The sequence below is a fragment of the Acipenser ruthenus genome, chromosome 13 (genome assembly GCF_902713425.1).
Source record: "Acipenser ruthenus chromosome 13, fAciRut3.2 maternal haplotype, whole genome shotgun sequence".
Classification (NCBI taxonomy): domain Eukaryota; kingdom Metazoa; phylum Chordata; class Actinopteri; order Acipenseriformes; family Acipenseridae; genus Acipenser; species Acipenser ruthenus.
In genome coordinates this window covers 372,151-391,454 of record NC_081201.1, presented here as the reverse complement: position 1 = coordinate 391,454, position 19,304 = coordinate 372,151, and the positions used below count along the sequence as shown (strand labels likewise).

General features: G+C 43.9%; 1 protein-coding gene across 4 annotated transcripts; it reads left to right on the top strand.

Moving 5' to 3' along the window:
* The first annotated feature begins 1,783 nt into the window (after positions 1-1,783).
* LOC117418249 (MHC class II transactivator) lies at positions 1,784-19,002 on the top strand. Of its 4 annotated transcripts, XR_004663973.2 has the most exons (22): positions 2,526-2,929; positions 7,904-8,032; positions 8,418-8,540; positions 8,815-8,859; positions 9,533-9,613; positions 9,710-9,760; positions 10,015-10,098; positions 10,389-10,481; positions 10,681-10,809; positions 11,133-11,186; positions 11,437-11,571; positions 11,864-11,932; positions 12,016-13,708; positions 14,042-14,221; positions 14,690-14,764; positions 14,995-15,075; positions 15,228-15,320; positions 15,478-15,561; positions 15,828-15,911; positions 16,005-16,088; positions 16,777-17,033; positions 17,530-19,002. XR_004663973.2 is itself a non-coding variant. In XM_034031074.3 (21 exons), the coding sequence occupies exons 1-21, from the start codon at positions 2,656-2,658 to the stop codon at positions 16,850-16,852; spliced, it is 3,717 nt and encodes a 1,238-aa protein (XP_033886965.3). In that variant the 5' UTR covers positions 2,526-2,655; the 3' UTR covers positions 16,853-19,002. The 4 variants fall into 4 exon arrangements, 2 of the variants coding, with proteins under 2 accessions (XP_033886965.3, XP_034781858.2); XM_034031074.3 differs by having other exon boundaries at positions 16,777-19,002; XM_034925967.2 differs by lacking the exon at positions 2,526-2,929 and adding an exon at positions 4,131-4,220 and having other exon boundaries at positions 16,777-19,002.
* The last annotated feature ends 302 nt before the right edge of the window (positions 19,003-19,304 follow it).

Sequence of the window (19,304 nt, the reverse complement as noted above, 5' to 3'; positions counted from 1 at the left end):
TGTTGTGGCCGTACTGCAGCACAGATTAAATGCAAACGAAAGCACGTGGTCTGGGGGGGAAGAATATCAAGTGTGTTGCTTCAGATCACAAGAAGCCTGGTTCACAGCCAGCACAAAGAGAACGTTACTGAAACTATAATTTATCACACGCAGCTGCCTTTATTAATTACTTTATCTTCAGTTACCTTTTATCTATAGTTCTCCAATTATAATGTCCGGCTGAAAAACAAACCAGAAAAATAGTTAGCGGATTCCTCTTGGTGACAAACAGAAAGGAGCACAACGTGATATTATACTGGCAAAACATACAGCGGAATACACGCTGAAAATTCATATCATGATAATAGCAGGTTGAATATTTGTATTAACTCAATAGAAAGAGGAAATCTCGTCAGTCTGCACTTCCGATTTAGAGAAAAATTACAACAACACATTGGAACAACAGAATCCAGACCCAAGTTGAATTATCACAAACACAAGACAGATTTCATATGAATGATCACAAACACAAGACAGATTTCATATGAATCTGAATTATCACAAACACAAGACAGATTTCATATGAATCTGAATTATCACAAACACAAGACAGATTTCATATGAATTATCACAAACACAAGACAGATTTCATATGAATTATCACAAACACAAGACAGATTTCATATGAATCTGAATGATCACAAACACAAGACAGATTTCATATGAATCTGAATTATCACAAACACAAGACAGATTTCATATGAATTATCGCAAACACAGATTTCATATGAATTTGAATTTTTGCAAACACAGATTTCATTTGATTTTGGTTTTGGGAGGGATTCTAATAGCTGTCGCACAGGAAATTAATTTAGACTACTAACTTATCTGTGGCTGTCTGTATGACTAGAAGGATTTGTTTTGGGTTTGTTTTTCATCATATTCATATATATATATATATATATATATATATATATATATATATATATATATATATATATATATATATATATATATATATATCAACTATAACTGTAAAACTATTTTGTAGAGTTAATATTTTCAACTATATATACAAATATACTTTGATTTGTTGTGCATTTGAAATCAAACCATGTAACTGAAAATGTTATATAACTGTCAACAAATTAGTGATTGTCTAATTTAATTGATGACTTTAATAGGCCACACACGCAATTCATTTAAATACTAAGAGAAAGAGAACACAGAGCCACAAATGATCAAATGCAGGAGACTTTTTAGAAGTTGTTTAAGACGCCTAATTAAAACACAAAGCAGTCTAACATTTTCACACGAGTGCCTGATATTTCAGTATCAGTGATTACTGGCCAAAAATTAAAATTCTCACTCCCAGAGGTTTTCATGCAGGTGAGTATATAAAGGATAATCCCAATTGTTCAAATTTTTAAAGGCATTTCAATAGAGGAATCTTTACTCTGTGTAATGAATTGAAAAGTATATCAGATAGAGATTTCTTTAGTGTCTTACCCAACAACAAGAAAGGTGAAGTGAAAGAATGATGTGTTGCCTGTTTTGATCCTCCAAAAACGAAATCCTTAATCAGCTCCATTTAATTTCAATTCTGTTTTTTTTTTCTCAGCTGCAGAAATGTACAAACAAAACAACTCCTGTATCTTAATTGATACACAGGAAAGCAGATCGTCTCAATGTGTCTCCAACATGTGGAAGATTCATTGTGTCTAACTTTCTGTTGCAGCCTTCACATCCTTGTGATCCTGAAGACAGGGTTGGGAGTGTATTGATTCTGAAGACAGAGAGTATTGATTCTGAAGACAGGGTTGGGAGTGTATTGATTCTGAAGACAGAGAGTATTGATTCTGAAGACAGAGAGTATTGATTCTGAAGACAGGTTTGGGAGTATATTGATTCTGAAGACAGAGAGTATTGATTCTGAAGACAGAGAGTATTGATTCTGAAGACAGGTTTGGGAGTATATTGATTCTGAAGACAGAGAGTATTGATTCTGAAGACAGAGAGTATTGATTCTGAAGACAGGTTTGGGAGTATATTGATTCTGAAGACAGAGAGTATTGATTCTGAAGACAGAGAGTATTGATTCTGAAGACAGAGAGTATTGATTCTGAAGACAGGGTTGGGAGTGTATTGATTCTGAAGACAGAGAGTATTGATTCTGAAGACAGGGTTGCGAGTGTATTGATTCTGAAGACAGAGTTGGGAGTATATTGAGGTCACAGAGAGAGTTTAAAAGGTAATCAGGATGTGATGACGGAGACGTACACAATCACATGCAAAGTGAATCTGAAAAGCAAGATGACAAAACCAGGCTGCTCTTCCACTTTGATTGACCACCTGGGAGCTGAAGTGTGATGTGGAGTCAGTCTGTATTGATTGATGTTCAATGATCTTTGTGTTTTATAGTGCATTGAGTCTACTGGCAGCATGGCGGACAGTGTCACTTCATGTCGGCTTCAACAGCCTCCCTCTGTCCTGCGTATTTCAGCTCATTGTGGTTCCTTAGACGTCACGCTCACAATAAAGTATTGTTCCCTTTGATCTCCTTGTATCCAAGCTGAGGTCTGATTGAAAAGAGGAATAGGAACTCGGAATGCAGTGTCTGCTTCAGCCAGACTTCTCTTAACTGTGCTTGCTCTGTATCGCTCCACAGCACACACAATGGTTCACTTTGAAGAGGTGCTCTCCCGCGTGAGGAGCTCACTGTGCAGTGCCTCCCCCCGCGGGGTCCAGGGCTTGCTGTCACAGCTGCTGGAGGCTGGCATCCTGTCCCGGGATTACTACCTGTGCCTGCTCAAGGAGAAGGATGCAGAGGACCTGGCCAGGAGGATCTCCCTCCCAGTGTGGGAGAAATGGGACTGCTGCCACAGCACCATCCACTGTGCGCTGGACAAAGCACAGAGCTGCAAAACCAAGGGACAAGCAGCTCCGACCAGTAAGCTTTCTGACTTTATTCATGCATGACTAAATAATAATGATAGTGATCACTGTTAGGATAGGTAATCCTTCTCCACGCAATCCTTATTCCACATGGACAACAGTGAAATACGACACCTTGGTGAAAACACAGCCAGCTGTAGCAAAGTCCAGCAACAGCACAGGCAGGTCTGGCATATCACTGATCGGGAACAGGGTTACATTATTCTGTGCAAAAAGGTGCATATCCAGTTGTGATGTTTTTTTTCAGCTGTGTAAGAGATTCTATAACTTATGTGAATAGAGGGCACTGCCTTGGAGGACAGGTTCTGTATTAGTGGCAGGGTTAGGAAGCTGCCTGGAGTATCTGACCCTGATGAAGGCACTGGCTGTAAAGTTGTCTTGGCGTGCCACAGCAGCAATGTGCTTTAGTTCCTGGCATCCTTGTAAGCCTCAGCTTGCACTGGCTCACAGGGTTTTCAGTAACTACCTGCCCATGGGATCTTTTATTTGATGTCACTTCTTGCACAGTGAGTCGGGTTTGCGTTGGTCAGACAAACTGAAACTAATTATGGACACAACAGTTGAACAAAAGAAATGAACTGGGACTTTCTGCAGCTTTTCTGGTTTTCTGGTTCCGGTTTGTTGGCCCTGGCTTTGAGTGCTTGGCTGCTTGTTTGGTGTGGAGCTGCGCTGCTGTGGTCTTTTGACCAAGCAGTTCTGCATTGAAACCAGCAAGTGTGGAGTAGTGGTTAGGGCTCTGGACTCTTGACCGGAGGGTCGTGGGTTCAATCCCCGGTGGGGGACACTGCTGTTGTAGCCTTGAGCAAGGTACTTTACCTAGATTGATCCAGTAAAAACCCAACTGTATACATGGGTAATTGTATGTGAAAATAAGGTGTAAGACAAAAAAACATTGTAAGTCGCCCTGGATAAGGGCGTCTGCTAAGAAATACTTAATAATAATAAACCAGACCTACTGCAGGACTCAGCAGTATCAGAGGCGCTCAGCCTACTATCCACTTATTTTTTTTACTATAGGAAAAAATTATTTAGGGAAAAAAATATATACTTTTGCGACATGCATTAATAGTGTATGATTATTTTTTGTAATTGCCTCGTGTTGTTGCTTGTGCCTTGTGTGAAACGCCCTAAGGTTACGATATCGAAAGTAACTCTTGACGCGGGCTGTTGTGAGTAAACAGTTGCGATCAGTCAGTACTCGTCTCTGGACAGTTCCCACAGACGCGCTCCACCGAGGCGAGTTTAAGAGGTGCTAAACGGTGATACAATGGCAGCTGCGATTAGAGGTAACCAAGTATTATTTTATTTCAATGGTGCTGTTGAGCAAACCGCCGTGATGTGAACAGCTTAGCAGTTCAGTTTAACATGACAAATGATTCATTTTCTTTCCTTATGATTTGAGGCTGATGGTCTACTTGCTGGGTTAAATATAATAATATAATATAAAACGAAATGCGTTTTAATAAGTTGTTTATGAATGATATATACAGGGATATATATTTTTTGGTGCAGTTATTAAAAATAGCTCTAAGGTCATCGGGGAAAATCTTGGGGAATTCCAAGTGGCCGGTGTTTTATGAATGTCTGAAATTGGGTAAACAGAGAATACACGCATGCGTTTTAAAATGTTATTCTGTGCGTACAGCATTTGATTTTTATTTCTTATTTTTTTTATTGTAATACTTTTTTTAATGTACGATATTTACTTTATCATAGCGTATTAACACTGACTAACAGATGCAGTGTGTGCGTGTGTGCAGCATGCAGTCGGGTTTCTGTACAGGAGCGACTTTCTTAACTTTTGTATTGCTTACGTTTAGGCATTTGGGTAAGTGGCCGACACGCATAGTGTTTTTCTATTCATAAAGTGCGTTTTCTGCTTTTTCCAGCGCGTTAAATACATTTTATTCTCATCTTTGGCTATATTGCAACGTTGATTGCGCGCACCTTGCAATTCTCAAAAGAGAACAAAAAGAGGTTGAGTTAGTCAGAACCTGCGAGGGCTGCATATACACAGCAAGAGAAACATGTAGAAAACTCACCTGCACAACAGACATCATATTGACACCGCTGTTTTATTTTGTTTATATGCAATATATTTTAAAATCCAGAACAAAGGAACCCTATATACTTTATTATTATTATTATTACATTTCTTAGCAGACGCCCTTATGCAGGGCGACTTACAATTGTTACAAGATATCACATTATTTTTTACATACAATTACCCATTTATACAGTTGGGTTTTTACTGGAACAATCTAGGTAAAGTACCTTGCTCAAGGGTACAGCAGCAGTGTCCCCCACCTGGGATTGAACTCACGATCCTCTGGTCAAGAGTCCAGAGCCCTAACCGCTACTCCACACTGCTGCCCTTTCAAATAAAACAGCGCTGCGCAGTGAAAATGAAGCTGCCTGCTGTGTTTATTCTACCTAAACAATCTCTACAGCAGTATAATCATCCCCCACTTTCATTATGAGAAAATAAAATGGCAGAATTACATACCGTACTCAATACCAATGCCTTTTATAAAAGACTGGACTGGACTGACCAGCTTGGGTTAGTCATAGTGGTGCAGCCACTATTAAAGGAACTGGCAAGACGCAGAAAAGTAAGCGCTGCCTGCATTTACTACTGCCTCAATGACAAGGGTTAGAATTCATCCCTTATACATGTTTACAATGGCATTCTGTGGTAAAAGTGCAGTAAAGTCAGGTAAGTGCGGTGAAGTCATGGTAAAGAACATCTAAGCAAGGTAAATGATTGACAAACATGGCTAAGCATTGTAATAAAAATGGGTAGGGTGAGGGTTATCCCAGTTGCCAGACTTCTGTCTATCCAGAGGTAAGGGTTGAGGTGTGTTTGCTGGCAGTTGGTGACTCCTGATTCCTCCCAATCTGTAGACAGTGAAAGCGAGGCAGCGTGTGGGAATGTGATCATGCATGAAGCATCTTTACGTCCTGGGCTCAGGTGAGGAGCCTGCGCAGGCTCGGAGCTGGAGCCGTCCGCATTCCCCACGTTCTGGATCGACCTAATTCTTCGTTTGGAGTTTCTGTTTTTTGCAAAGTTTTGTTCCAGAGCTGCTGCAGAAACAAAACAAAACAAAAAAAATGAAATAAAAATGAGCTGTTACACCAGAGTTCCTTGTAAATAAAATTAAAAAAACACTATTAAAGCAAACAGGAGTGAACACTGTATTTGAGATAAAGCTGAGTTGTTAAAATCACTTCTTAAAAGCTGATATAAATAGCCCTTTGATCTTTGTGTTTTGCTGTTTTCACCCCACTTCCTCTTTTTAGATTCATACAGGGTCGATCACCTTATATTTTCCATTCCAGTCACACTTCAGTCTCTGCAAAGATGACTGATTTATTACAGTTTGATTAGTTTACCCAGCACAGCCCATCTAGGGTGCAATACGTTTCCTTAAAAGTCAGTTTTATGTGATGTAAGAGATAAGGAGAGAGACAGTAGCCAGACACTGCTCTCCCACAACTTTCTACAGAGCTCAGCTATTCTGTTATTACGCCATAATTATTATTTATTTCTTAGCAGACGCCCTTATCTAGGGCGACTTACAATTGTTACAAGATATTACTTTATTTTTTTACATACAATTACCCATTTATACAGTTGGGTTTTTACTGGAGCAATCTAGGTAAAGTACCTTGCTCAACGGTACAGCAGCCGCGTCCCCCACCTGGGATTGAACACACGACCCTCCGGTCAAGAGTCCAGAGCCCTAACCCCTACTCCACACTGCTGCCAGCGAGAAAATGACATAATGAACCCTAACCTACACTCACAGATCTGCTATAAACCACAGGATGAAGAAGAATCAGTGTTTCATAAAGGATTTTAAAAACTGTATTAGATATCAATAATAAGAACAGGTAGGGTCTGATTGTGGTGTTGCTCAACACTTGTTTCTGTTTGCGTAAGCTTGAATAGAGACACTGGTGTGCCCAGACAAGCTTTCAGTTAGAGAGTTTGCTCTCCCCTCTCCGAGGATAAGTGCTGTTGCTAACTTAGGGCAGCAGTGTGGAGTAGTAGGGCAGCAGTGTGGAGTAGTGGTTAGGGCTCTGGACTCTTGACTGGAGGGTTGTGGGTTCAATCCCCAGTGGGGGACACTGCTGTTGTACCCTTGAGCAAAGTACTTTACCTAGATTGCTCCAGTAAAAACCCAACTGTATAAATGGGTAATTGTATGTAAAAATAATGTGATATCTGTATAATGTGAAATAATGTATAATGTGATATCTTGTAACAATTGTAAGTCGCCCTGGATAAGGGCGTCTGCTAAGAAATAAATAATGATAATACAATACCTTGTTTGTACTTTCAGAACATGTCATTCATTGTTTGCAAACTGTTTGAAATGCGGTTTGTCACTTTTCAGCTGGACAGACTCTGATTCTAGAAGGGTGCTTCAGACTGCCCTCAGGTTAATACACACACATTAATAATAATAAAGACTGCTCTCATGTTAATACACACACATTAATAGTAATAAAGACTGCTCTCAGGTTAATACACACATGTTAATAATAATAATCACAGGTGTGCTGAGCTTCGTCTCCGGTGCAAAGTTTGAACATTTCATAGTGACATTAAAGCTTTCTTTCGTGCCAATCCGTGCAAGGCTGTTAGGCGTTGTGTTAGGCAATCTCGTGAGCTGGTATTCCCCTCCTTGACAACCTTCAGCTCTCTGCCTTGTCTTCAAGGTCTGGTTATTTGAATAGGTGCCAAGAGGCTTTATCTGGGCTTCTGAGCAAAACCGACTCCCTGCATCCGGAGTCGGAGGAAATGAAGCAAGAAAACGTTTGGAAGAGGTTTAGGGACTGGACAGGAGGGAGCTGAACGGTGCGAAGGGCTCGAGAGTGAGTCAGTGAGAATGTGCTGCTCCACCAGGCCCCCTGTAGGGCTGTCCTGTATTCTAACCCACCGTGGACTTCCCCCGTGTTTCAGACCCCCGAGCCCAGGATGCAGGCATGGACCCCTCAGTCCTGGGAGAGCACAGCTTCCTGAGCCTGCTGCACAGCGACACGCTGCTGGGGGACATTCCACTCGGCTTCCCTGAGGGGCCCTTTCCCTGCGGTCAGTGCTTATTATTATTATTATTATTATTATTATTATTATTATTATTATTATTATTATTGGGGTAAAGCAGCTGCATTAGGCATGGGAACAAGACTCCCATTGCCCAGCAGTTTGATCCATTCCTTCCATTGCCCAGCAGTGAAGACACACACCTGGTGTTGTTACCTGTACACCCTGGCTAATGAAGGTCGTATTAAAAGCTGGAGTGCTTGTAACTTCTGTGCAATAGGAGTCTTCATTTCCATACCTGATCTACAGAACGTAGATTGTGACTGTGTATCGATCTAACGGTATTATTATGTTTGAAAAGCAAATTGTCCATTATACATTGCTGTAGCTCAGTCATGCACATGTACACAGTGTTTACTGTGTTGCCTTCCAGATGCTGAAGGTAACCAGCTCTCTCTGGATTGGCCCAACATTTTCGACTACCTTCTGCCAGACCTGATGGTGCCCAACGAGAGAATCCTCTCTCCGACCCCTTTTGAGCACAACGAAAACATCGGTAAGCATGTTTCACACCGGGATTGTTCTTCATAGCTTTGTCAAGGAGCTCAAGGAACAAATGACGTTGTAAAACAGCCCCATTGATATACCGTACAACTTCAATTAAACGCCAGCAGACCCGGAGCGTATTGGAGACACGCGATTATTTGAGAAGTTTAACGGTAACCCTAAGAAACATTTAAACGAGGAGAGATTTACGAGGTATTAATTTGTTATTATTATTATTATTATTATTATTATTATTATTATTATTATTATTATTATTTTAACAGAACAAATATTGAAGTTTTTAGAGGAAGACCAGCAAGAGAATTTGGGTAAGGTGGTTTTATATTTTATTAACAGCGGAGAGAGGGGAGTGTGTGTGTAAAATAAATTAACGCACCATGATAAACGGACAGCACACTGCATGAGATGGCACATTACAACAGTATCCACGCAGATCTAACTGAAGCACAGATTTAAAACCATGCTGCCCAGGGCTGTGCTTTCAGAGCAGCTCTGTGCTCCCCTCCTGCCGTCGCAGTTTGTTCCAGGCTTGCTGCTGACAGTCTGCCAGGGCGTGGTCAGAAGCAGATTGCTAGCTTGCTTGTGCTCAGGGTTCAGGGCTTGTCAGTGCCTGCCAATCCGCTTGCTCTCCTGTTCCTGAGATCCAATCTGCTGTGAGTGGGAGGGGCAGAGTACCAGAAACACTGGGATAATTCTCGTGACACAGAAATTACTGTAAAAAAAAATAAGACACAAAAAAAAGAGCAGCTGACGGGAAATGAGATGAAGACAGGAGCTTTTCGACCAGCTCCTGTGAGATACTTCCACGTGTGCGCTATCCCCACGCTCGGTGTTGTGTAATCGTGTTGTTTTGCTGTTGTTTTTCACTCCTCTGTTCAGTTTGCCAGTGTTGCACAATCAGTGAGAAAGCACTCGGAAATCCGGCTGTGCTGTTTCCAACGTTGGTTTTGTGCCATTATCTCGTTCGTTTGGTTTTAATAGGGGAAGAAATGGAGATGACACTTTCAGACCTGGAAACCACGTGCCAGGACCCTGCGAGAAACACCCAATATCCCAAGAGAGGTGAGCGCTGTGCTGTGTGCTGCAGTGAGGCTACCCAGGGTGCATAATTCCATTCTTAATGTATACTAGAAATGTTTTCCATTGTGTAATCAACAGACCTGAACCCTGCTGATGTGAATACAATGAAACCGAAGCGCCAGAAAAGAGGTACCTCATCATTGTTGAGCACGTTGCACTGTAGGAAAGCAGTCTCTTTGCAAACGTCAGAAACGATGAATGCAAGATTCTGTGTGTTCTTACTGCATGTCTAAAGCACAGCGACGCTGACATGAACACTTACCCAAATTCAACAAGGCTTACAGTTTAGCAGCAAATGTCATTTAGCCTACAGGGCACTTTCAAATTGCTTTAAAAATGACCATGAGTTATAGTTCAATTTTTTAAATGTCACGTCCCTCCAGATCCCCGAGCAAACCGAGCACTTGAGAAAAAGAAGCGAGGCTGGAGGAAGAGCTGCCGACCCGACCAGAGAGAAGCACAGAGAGGTATCCCAGCAAGCAGATGGGGGGTCCACCTTCACCTTCCCATTGAGAAGGGAGTAGGCTGGGGGGTCCATGTGTTTGATCACTACAGTGCACTTCTCCAGTCGTTACATACTTTGCACAGATATGATTGGAAGTGTTGAAGGCACCAGCACTTTATCTGATCGCTCTTTACGTCGACTGTACACTGTGGTAAACCCGCTGTTTAACACACAGAACAGGGATATTGTTGAGTTCAAGAAACAGTGCGATCTGTTTGTGTAAGATGAGATTTCGTTTTTTTGTCTCCGCAGCGAGTTCTCCTGCACACCCTGTCCAGGGGTTTGTCACTTTCTCACTTCCCATCTCCAGCCTCGCTTCCTCTGGAAACACTACACGCACTGCTGGTAGGTTATACAGTTTGACTCTTCTGTTTGAATCATCTATACATCATCCCTATAGAGATATATGCTAATTGTACCTGGTTTAGAGTGAATGCTGCCGTCTCCGGGTTCTTGAAGACTTTAAAGACGGAAGTAGCCCTTACTGTACGGTACGCTGGACTCACACGGAGTATCTTATTAACTCTGTCTCTGCGTGTCCCAGGAGGCTCTTTGGCCCCTACTTCTGCACCCACAGCCTTCCAGGTCATTCAGAACTTCACCGTCCCTCAGCAGGTTTTCGGTATCCCTGTCGCCAGCACTGTGTGCCCTGAGGGCCCGACGTTTGTGATTGGTGAGTATTCTACAGTCACGTCATGTCCTACTGAAACACTTCCTGCTGTTTTGGGAGTATTCAGTGTCTTGGACAATGACAATTAAAGCTTGAATGTATTACATTTAAGTGGGGTGGTGGTAGTGCTGCATTAACAGAAAAAGCTGATCAAAGACCTTTGGATTAGTAAAGCCAGTACATTTTCTCCAGAACTGTCTCCTTCCCTTTTTTCTTTACTGTTTCTGAAGTTTCAGTCCCAGTTTGTTTGTTTTCTCATCCTCTAGTATTTCCAGTCTGTAGTAGATCAGTGTGAACCTCACCTCTCTTTCTTGCTCTGTCTACAGTGCCTGCTGCTCCAGTGTCCTCTCCCAGGGCTGCAGGAACTCCCAGCTCACCCGGTAAGAATGAAAGAACACTGGGCACCGTTTGCCATGGGAATGAACCAAGGAAAGCAAAGCAATTCCCCTGTAGCATGTGTGTCATCAGGATGTTTTCAGCTGTCACACCTGAGACACCAACAACAGGATAGCTGAGCACCCAAGTGAAACACTACGGAATACCATTAGGACTTTAAACCAGTGTAATGTTTCATGTGCGTTTCACGGTTTGAACGTACATTTTTATTATCTCTGTTGCTCTCGTCCCCAGTCGCAGGTACTGTCGTCGATGCTGCTGTCGCCAGGCACCCTGACAGCCCCTCCTCTCCCGCTAGCCCCTCTGCTGTGTCTGTGAACAGATCCCTTTCTCCAGCCTCTCTCCCCAGCACCCAGCCCACCACTACCGGTACAGAGACACGGGTTTCATATAATTACCTGATTTTGTGATTTTCTGAATGATTCCAGTATGAGCTGTCGATGGAGTGTGGTATACTTACACGCCAGTGGTGTTGGAGGAATCAGCAGCTCTGATCTAGAGCCTCCTGGTTCTTTGAGTTTATCACAGCCTCTGAGCCAGACTGGCACTCTACATATTCTGCGATGTATAATCGCTGCAGTCTAGCTCTCAGAGTGCAGCATGATGGTAAACACCAGTAAACCAAATCTTATCAACTCTGAAGTGTCTCTCCTGGTTTCAGATGCAGTAACGTCCCCCTGCAAAGGATCACAGTCTCCACTGCGGTCCCTGAAGACCCCTGAGAAACCCAGTAAGTTTGGGTTTTCAGAGCATTCTCTTCTGTGTGAGACGATGCAAGGGATTCTTTCTAATGATCTTTCGTCTGCTTTGCAGAGTCTGTTGAAGAGTTTAAAGAGTCCCTAAGAAGTTACCTGCTCGACACCTGCCAGTTCGTGGGCACGGAGGACGAAGTGTCCCTGGAGTCTCTTCACATTGACGTGCCTTTGATCCAGAGGCAGGTCAAGATCAAAACGGGGAAGAACGCCAACAAGTGTCTGGAGAAGGAGCTGATCATCTGCGACACAGCGGAGAGGAGGAGAGCCGAAATCCCCCGGAGCCAGATATTCCATCCCAACGGGGAGGGGTCGAAAGACTCCAAAGTGATGGCTTTGCTGGGAAAGGCCGGGCTGGGTAAAAGCACGCTCGTCCAGAAGCTTTGCCAGGACTGGTCCAGGGGGCACTTCCAGCAGTTTGAGTTGGTCTTCTGGTTCGCGTGCAAGAGGCTGAATCTGTCCGGGAAGCGCTTTGGGTTGAGGAACCTGCTCTTTGCGGCGCCGCCCCCGGAGAACGCCGATGAGGTCTTCAGATACCTCCTTCGCAACCCCGAGAAGGTCCTGATCATATTCGATGGCTTCGACGACTTCCAGGATTGCGAAGGCCTCCTTCATTCCCCTGCCACCAGCTCCTCCAAGGAGATCTACAGCATCAAGGACCTGTTTTCGGGTCTCTTTCAGAAGAAACTGCTCATCGGAAGCACGGTACTGGTCACTGCCAGACCCAAAGAAATGTTCAACCAGTTCTTGGGAAAGGTGGACAAGATAGTTGAGCTCAGTGGCTTCACCCCCAAAGACATTGAGCTGTACATGAGCAGGTACTTCAAGGGCACTTCATACTGCGACGGCGCGTGGAGGAAGGTCCAGAACAACGGGTTTCTTTTTAGTTTGTGCTCTACCCCGCTGATATGCAGGTTAGTGTGCTTCCTCCTCGAACACTTTGACATGAACAAAGACTTGCCGTCCACGCTCACGGGACTCTACTGCCACGTGTTCTACCATAAGATGCACGTGAATGCGTACGCAGCAGGTCCTGTGAACAGGCAGCAGAAGCAGAACGTCCCTGATCTGGGCGCCCTAGCCTGGGAAGGGGTTCAGGACCACAAGTGCCTCCTGAACCCAAGGGACTTGTCATCCGAGGAGCTGAAGGAGTTCGGTCTGAGCAGCGGGATCCTGAGCTCTCACCCAGCGAGCGAGGGCAGAGAGGAGGGCGGCTTCGGCCTTGGGTTCGCTCATTTGATCACGCAGAATTTCCTGGGGGCTCTGCACCTGATCTTGGCCAAAAACATCAGTGGCAAAAGCCTGGTGAAGCAGGTCCTCCTGGAGAAGAAAAAGAAGAAGCCTGAGGAAGACTGGCTGGACGTGCTGCGCAGGTTCCTGGTGGGGCTGCTGTTTCAACCTGCAGAGTGTTCATATCTGGACTGCTTGTCTGCCGAGGCTGTAGTGTCCAAGAAAGACGCGCTTTCTGAATACCTGAAGCAGATCAAACCCAGCGATCTGAACCCTAGCAGGCTGCTTGAGCTGTGCCACTGTGTCTACGAGACGGGAAACATGGGCCTTGTGAAGCACATGGTCTCCAAGCTCCCCTCAGAGCTCTCCTTTAGGGGCACGCCTCTCTCCCCACCCGACGTGTTTGTACTGCAGCACCTCCTGAACAAAACCAGAAGAGCCTTCACCCTGGACCTGCACGAGACAGGCATCGACCTCCATGGAATCAAACAACTGGTGGGGCTGAAGAGCATAACGTTGTTCAGGTGAGCGGCATGTCAGTTTCCTGAAAAAAAAAAAAAATTCAATCATTTATTTCAATTGGCTGCATTTCTGGAGTGTAGGCTGGGTAATTGTACATTGATAAGTAACGGAAAAGGATTGTGTTGCTGTTTGGAAACATCCATGTAAATATAAAGTCTATAAATACAAGTGTCATTACATTTATACTGAATTCTGATTAAACCAAGAAAGACCTATAAATATATGTGAAGTGATCGTCTGTGTGGTTCTGCAGAGCACTAGTGGAAGTACAGTTTGTTTAGCTCTGATGTAGCATGCCTCGTGCTTCACTGTCTCGTTTCTTCACTATATTACAGGGCTTCTATATCAGATACAATAAGCCTTTGGGAGCACCTGCACCAGACTGGGGAGCAAGGTCTTTTAAAGGACTCCATCTCCAAGTTCACTATCAACCCTTTCAAAGCCTCGCGGATCAGTGATGTTGAGCACCTCTGTCTGCTTGTGCAGATCTACCGGGAGAGGAAGCTTCCTTCATGGTAAATATGCTTCACTTCACAGGCTGAGCTGTCCATCGCTTCAACTTGAAGAGCCAAGCCCGGATCACAGCAACGTGGCTTTGCAATTGAACAGTGCGCACTGTGCCGAAGAGTCCCCTGCTGTAAATACTCATTGTCTGGAAAGTAATCCTACAAAGACTGGTCTTATTTACCATTTTAACACTGTTACTTAGAGTGAATGTCAATTGAGAGTCAGCATCACATGTCTGATTTTAGTCAAGCTTGTCTGTAGCTTGGTTCCATTAAAACAAGTCCACACATGTCTTGCATTTCTTGCAACAGCTTAATTAAACTGCGTAGGAGCCGGCTATTCCAGCAATTAGAAAGTAAAACTAGGTTTTACTCTGAAACCGAACAGGTCACAAGCTGCTGCTTAACCTTAATTACAGTTTTCCAATTACAAATGAAGTTTCTAAGTACAGGAAGCATCGTTTTTCTTTCTTGCAGTGACACAGAAACTGGGCCTGGCGATGAGATCTTTGAGATCCCAGCCGTGAAGGAACTCCGGAAGCTGGAATTTGCGTAAGCATCGCTTTGGGGAAGGTCAGGGCTGTCCAGCACACTGTGCCTCATGGAGCTTCACAACACGGCTCTTCTGAAGTATCCTCTTTAACGGTTTTCACCCTTTCACTCTTGAGTTATTTTTGTGGAGCTGAACTATAGGAACTCTGTTATTGAGTATTCATGAGAACAGACTGCACTGTATGCTGTGTTTTTTGGATGAGTGTCAAATCCCTTGTTTTTCTGTCCAGACTCGGTCCTGTTTACGGATCTATGGGGTTTTTAAAGCTGGTGGAGGTCCTTCCTGCATTTGAGAGGCTGCAGCACCTGGAGTAAGTGACCGTTCTTTCTTGCATGGCAATTGCATCCTTGGTTTGGTGGGATGAAGTGAAGCGTGGACATGTGGGTTAATCATACTGTATGTGAGCATAACCTTGAAAACTGAAACGGTACACACCTTGACCACGCCCCTCTCGTTCCGCAGCCTTGAAGCACTGACCGATAACAAAATCGGGGACAGGGGAGTGGAGCGGCTGACGGGGGCTTTCCCTGCTTTATCATCGCTGGAGACGCTCAAGTGAGTGACAGATTATCACACACGGCAAGGCGTTTATCAGGTTTATCGCGTAACGTGTAACATGCAAGCAGTAACTGTGTCAGGACTAAAAGCTAATCATCTGTCATATTATTGTGTTCTTTTTGAGTATCCCTTTTGTTATATTCTTTTTTCACAGCCTGTCCCAGAACTACATTGGAGATCGAGGAGCCGAGAGACTGGCACAGTGTCTTCCTTCCCTCGTGTCACTGAAGCATCTCAGGTACCTTTGAAGCGCGGCTCGTTGTCCTGTGCAATAATCGAAGCCGGACAGGAATTATTATCTGCTGATTCTCATTGTGACCTTGGACCTCTTTGTACTATTAATTAATTTATTTCTATCACATTTAGGGAAGCTAATGTGGGAGCCAATAGAAACACGTCAAAAAACTCTCTTGTGCTTTGTATTGTGTCAACATCAAGTTCTCACGGGTGGTGTTGATAGCAGGGACACAGCAGACTGGCTGACTCTCTTTCTCTCCCTTGCAGCTTGTACAGTAATCTGATTGGGGATTGTGGAGCAGAGAACATGGCCAGGGCACTCCCAGAGATGAAGTGTCTTACCGAACTCGAGTGAGTATCCCTCCGGATCCTCTTCAGAGCCGATGCAGAGGACAGGACTGGAGGCTAGAGCTCTCTAACGCGTTCTGCCTTGTGTCTCCGCAGCGTGAAATATAACAAGATCACGGACGTGGGGGCGCAGAAGCTGACCGAGAGTCTCAAGAGCTGTCTGTGGATAAAGAGCTTGGCGTGAGTACAGGGGCTGCAGCACAGTCCAGGGGCTGTGTTTAATTCACATTGATGTGAGGGGCTGCAGCACAGTCCAGGGGCTGTGTTTAATTCACATTGATGTGAGGGGCTGCAGCACAGTCCAGTGGCTGTGTTTAATTCACATTGATGTGAGGGGCTGCAGCACAGTCCAGTGGCTGTGTTTAATTCACATTGATGTGAGTAGAGGGGCTGCAGCACAGTCCAGGGGCTGTGTTTAATTCACATTAATGTGAGGGGCTGCAGCACAGTCCAGTGGCTGTGTTTAATTCACATTGATGTGAGGGGCTACAGCACAGTCCAGCGGCTGTGTTTAATTCACATTGATGTGAGGGGCTGCAGCACAGTCCAGTGGCTGTGTTTAATTCACATTGATGTGGACAGCTTCTTTATACTATGCGTGTGTTTCTCATATTTCAATGGCCAGCTTGTAACAGTGTGACACATCACAGCAGCGGCTTCACCAGGTTTTTAATTCAGAGCTACTCACAGCTACAGCAATGTTTAATCTGTTAAAACCAAAGTAAAATCTGTCATCATGAGACAATGTGTTTTGTTTTTTTTACATGTGGTATAAACAGAAAACCCAGATTATTTACCTCTGTTGAACAGTTCTGAATTTTTTTCCTGGAACCTTTGTGAATCGTTTTCATGTTTTTCGTTTCTCTAGAATGTGGAATCAGTCCATCCCACATGGAGTTTTGGAGCACCTGAAACAACAGGATTCTAGAATCAACCTGCTTTAGATCCTTCAGAAGCTGCCGTGGCCAATGGGATCGTTCCCTCGTGAAGGGGGCGGGCTGTCAGTCTCTGGGCACGCATCACTGAACACTACCTCTGCAGTCCCAGCTGGCAGCTGCTGTACAGAGATGATCAGCCCTGAATGTCAGGCCAGGCACTGTTGCAGAGTGCTGTGCACTGACTGTAGTGAGTAGCTAACACACTGACAAGCCGTCTAGACCGCCTTCCTGTCACCGTCACGCCTTGTACCAGGATTTCAGTTCTCTGTTCATTATGTGAAGTGCTGCTGGTGAAAGACACACAGCATTTCCAGTGCATGTCAGTTTTCCCCTGGTTATACTATGCATTTACTTTAGCTTACCCCGGTTTGCCATGTTCATTAGAATGCTTCGCCATACCTCCCTTTTCTTTACAGTGCTTTCACTGTGCTGTATTACACTTTTACCATGGGGAAGCTTTTATAAGGGTAATGTTAAAATCTCCCTCAGAGTGTGCAAGTGTAGCACTGAGGCGCTAAGGCACAAGTTCATTTGCATCAGCTGTGGCTGTGACACTAACAAAGTAAATGGTGCTGTGGCTTTACATGATTACAAACTCTAGCAGGGCTCATGTATGTTCATATTCTCAACGCTGCTTGCTTGGAAGATGTTTACAAGGGGAGCCTATTTTCTTTTTTCACCAGGTCAGCTACTGCATATGCAACCATCGCTATGTTACTTGATTCACGACTGTGTCCGGGTTTCATACAAACGCCCCCAGAGAGTTTCCTGTTAACACACCACAGGGGTCTTCCCTTCCAAACGGTTCAGCCAGGAGCCCGCAAGCTGCTCTCAGCTGCGTTTTACTACTGACGAAACTTACAAACAACTCCAACGCTAAACTGACTCCAGATCATTCCAGGCATTATTACTGATCCCCCTACCAGAGCAAAATAAAGGAATACAAATGTAAACTGTAGAGATGGATATTCAATCTGTGACTGTGTGTGTGTGTGCCAGCTTTATAAGAGATGGATATTCAATCTGTGACTGTGTGTGTGTGTGTACCAGCTTTATAAGAGATGGATATTCAATCTGTGACTGTGTGTGTGTGTACCAGCTTTATAAGAGATGGATATTCAATCTGTGACTGTGTGTGTGTGTGTGCCAGCTTTATAAGAGATGGATATTCAATCTGTGACTGTGTGTGTGTGTGTACCAGCTTTATAAGAGATGGATATTCAATCTGTGACTGTGTGTGTGTTCATTGCCAGCCAGCCACCTAAACTGAATCTGCTCAACCCAGTGGTATAGATGACGCGTCTCCTTTGCAGCCTGATTTACATACGGGCAGAGGCTCACGGTCTGGGGACTTTCCATCTGCATGGAGGGTGTCGTGCACTGGCACGCAATGAAGAATCTTACAGGTCATTCCAAACCAGGACCTTGTTTGAATCCAGCTACTCAGTGTCTTTGATTTAACACCTGGGTTAAACCATTAAACATGGGTCTGAATTCAATCCGAGTTTACAGCCCTGCCATTGCTATACTTTATAATGGCTATGGCAGCGCCATATATATCTGTTTTAATCCAGGCCATGACTGGAACCAGCTATGCAGGGTTAGTTCTACAATTAAACCCTGAAGTCCTGGTTGGGACAAAGCTCTTAAACAAGTCAGCATGCCTGCTGATGCACTGTACTGAACAAAAAGGCTATCCAGAGACACTGACGGAGGCCAGTATGATGCAGGATTCCCCAGGATAAGTTCTTTAAAAGTCTCGCTGATCAAACGAGATCTGCTGTACTGTATTAACTGGTTAACCGTGTATGTAAAGCTCTTTCCAGCTTGACTGGCGTCTGACTGACAGACATTCTATACTGTGAGGCACAGTGCCACCTGTTGGATGGAAGTGGAAACAGCAAATCCTTTGTAAGTCATTGTGATCCCATGTGTATCTCATAGCTACATTTTCAGCACTTTTTTGTAATTTGTATTGCATGTATTTTTTTTTTTAATATTACATACTGTATATAAATTACACTATGGGGAAGTTTCACCAGTATTAAAAAGCTGTTTCTATTTGAAAATAAATCATTTGTAAGGATGTTCATCTTAAGTAACATGTTTCAGACTGAACTACGGCAAGCAAAATAAAATGTCATCATCTCTCGTCACATCTGTGGCCGTTGTTTTGTTGTTGTTGTTGTTGGAGCCCCAGAACAGTACCACGTTCATCACAACCACAGAAACGGCAGGATTTCAAAGTGTTTACTGGTTTTATTGTATTTGTTATATTTAAAACTACTCTATATGCATTCTCTGGATGCTGGCAACACATTTTTATTATAAAATAATATTAATCATTTTCCATTTTTGTTTCATTAGTTTGTGTCAGATAAAAATCCTAAGGCCCTCAAACACAGCTTGAAGTGTCCCACACACACACACAGCTCAAAGTGTTCCACATTCACACACA

Bases quoted from the DNA above. Each gene is read 5' to 3' on its own strand.
- LOC117418249 (XM_034031074.3), top strand. From the start codon at position 2,656: ATGGTTCACTTTGAAGAGGTGCTCTCCCGCGTGAGGAGCTCACTGTGC. The intron at 11,572-11,863 runs GTACAGAGACAC...TCCTGGTTTCAG, and splicing joins CACCCAGCCCACCACTACCG to ATGCAGTAACGTCCCCCTGC. The intron at 15,321-15,477 runs GTGAGTGACAGA...CTTTTTTCACAG, and splicing joins TCATCGCTGGAGACGCTCAA to CCTGTCCCAGAACTACATTG.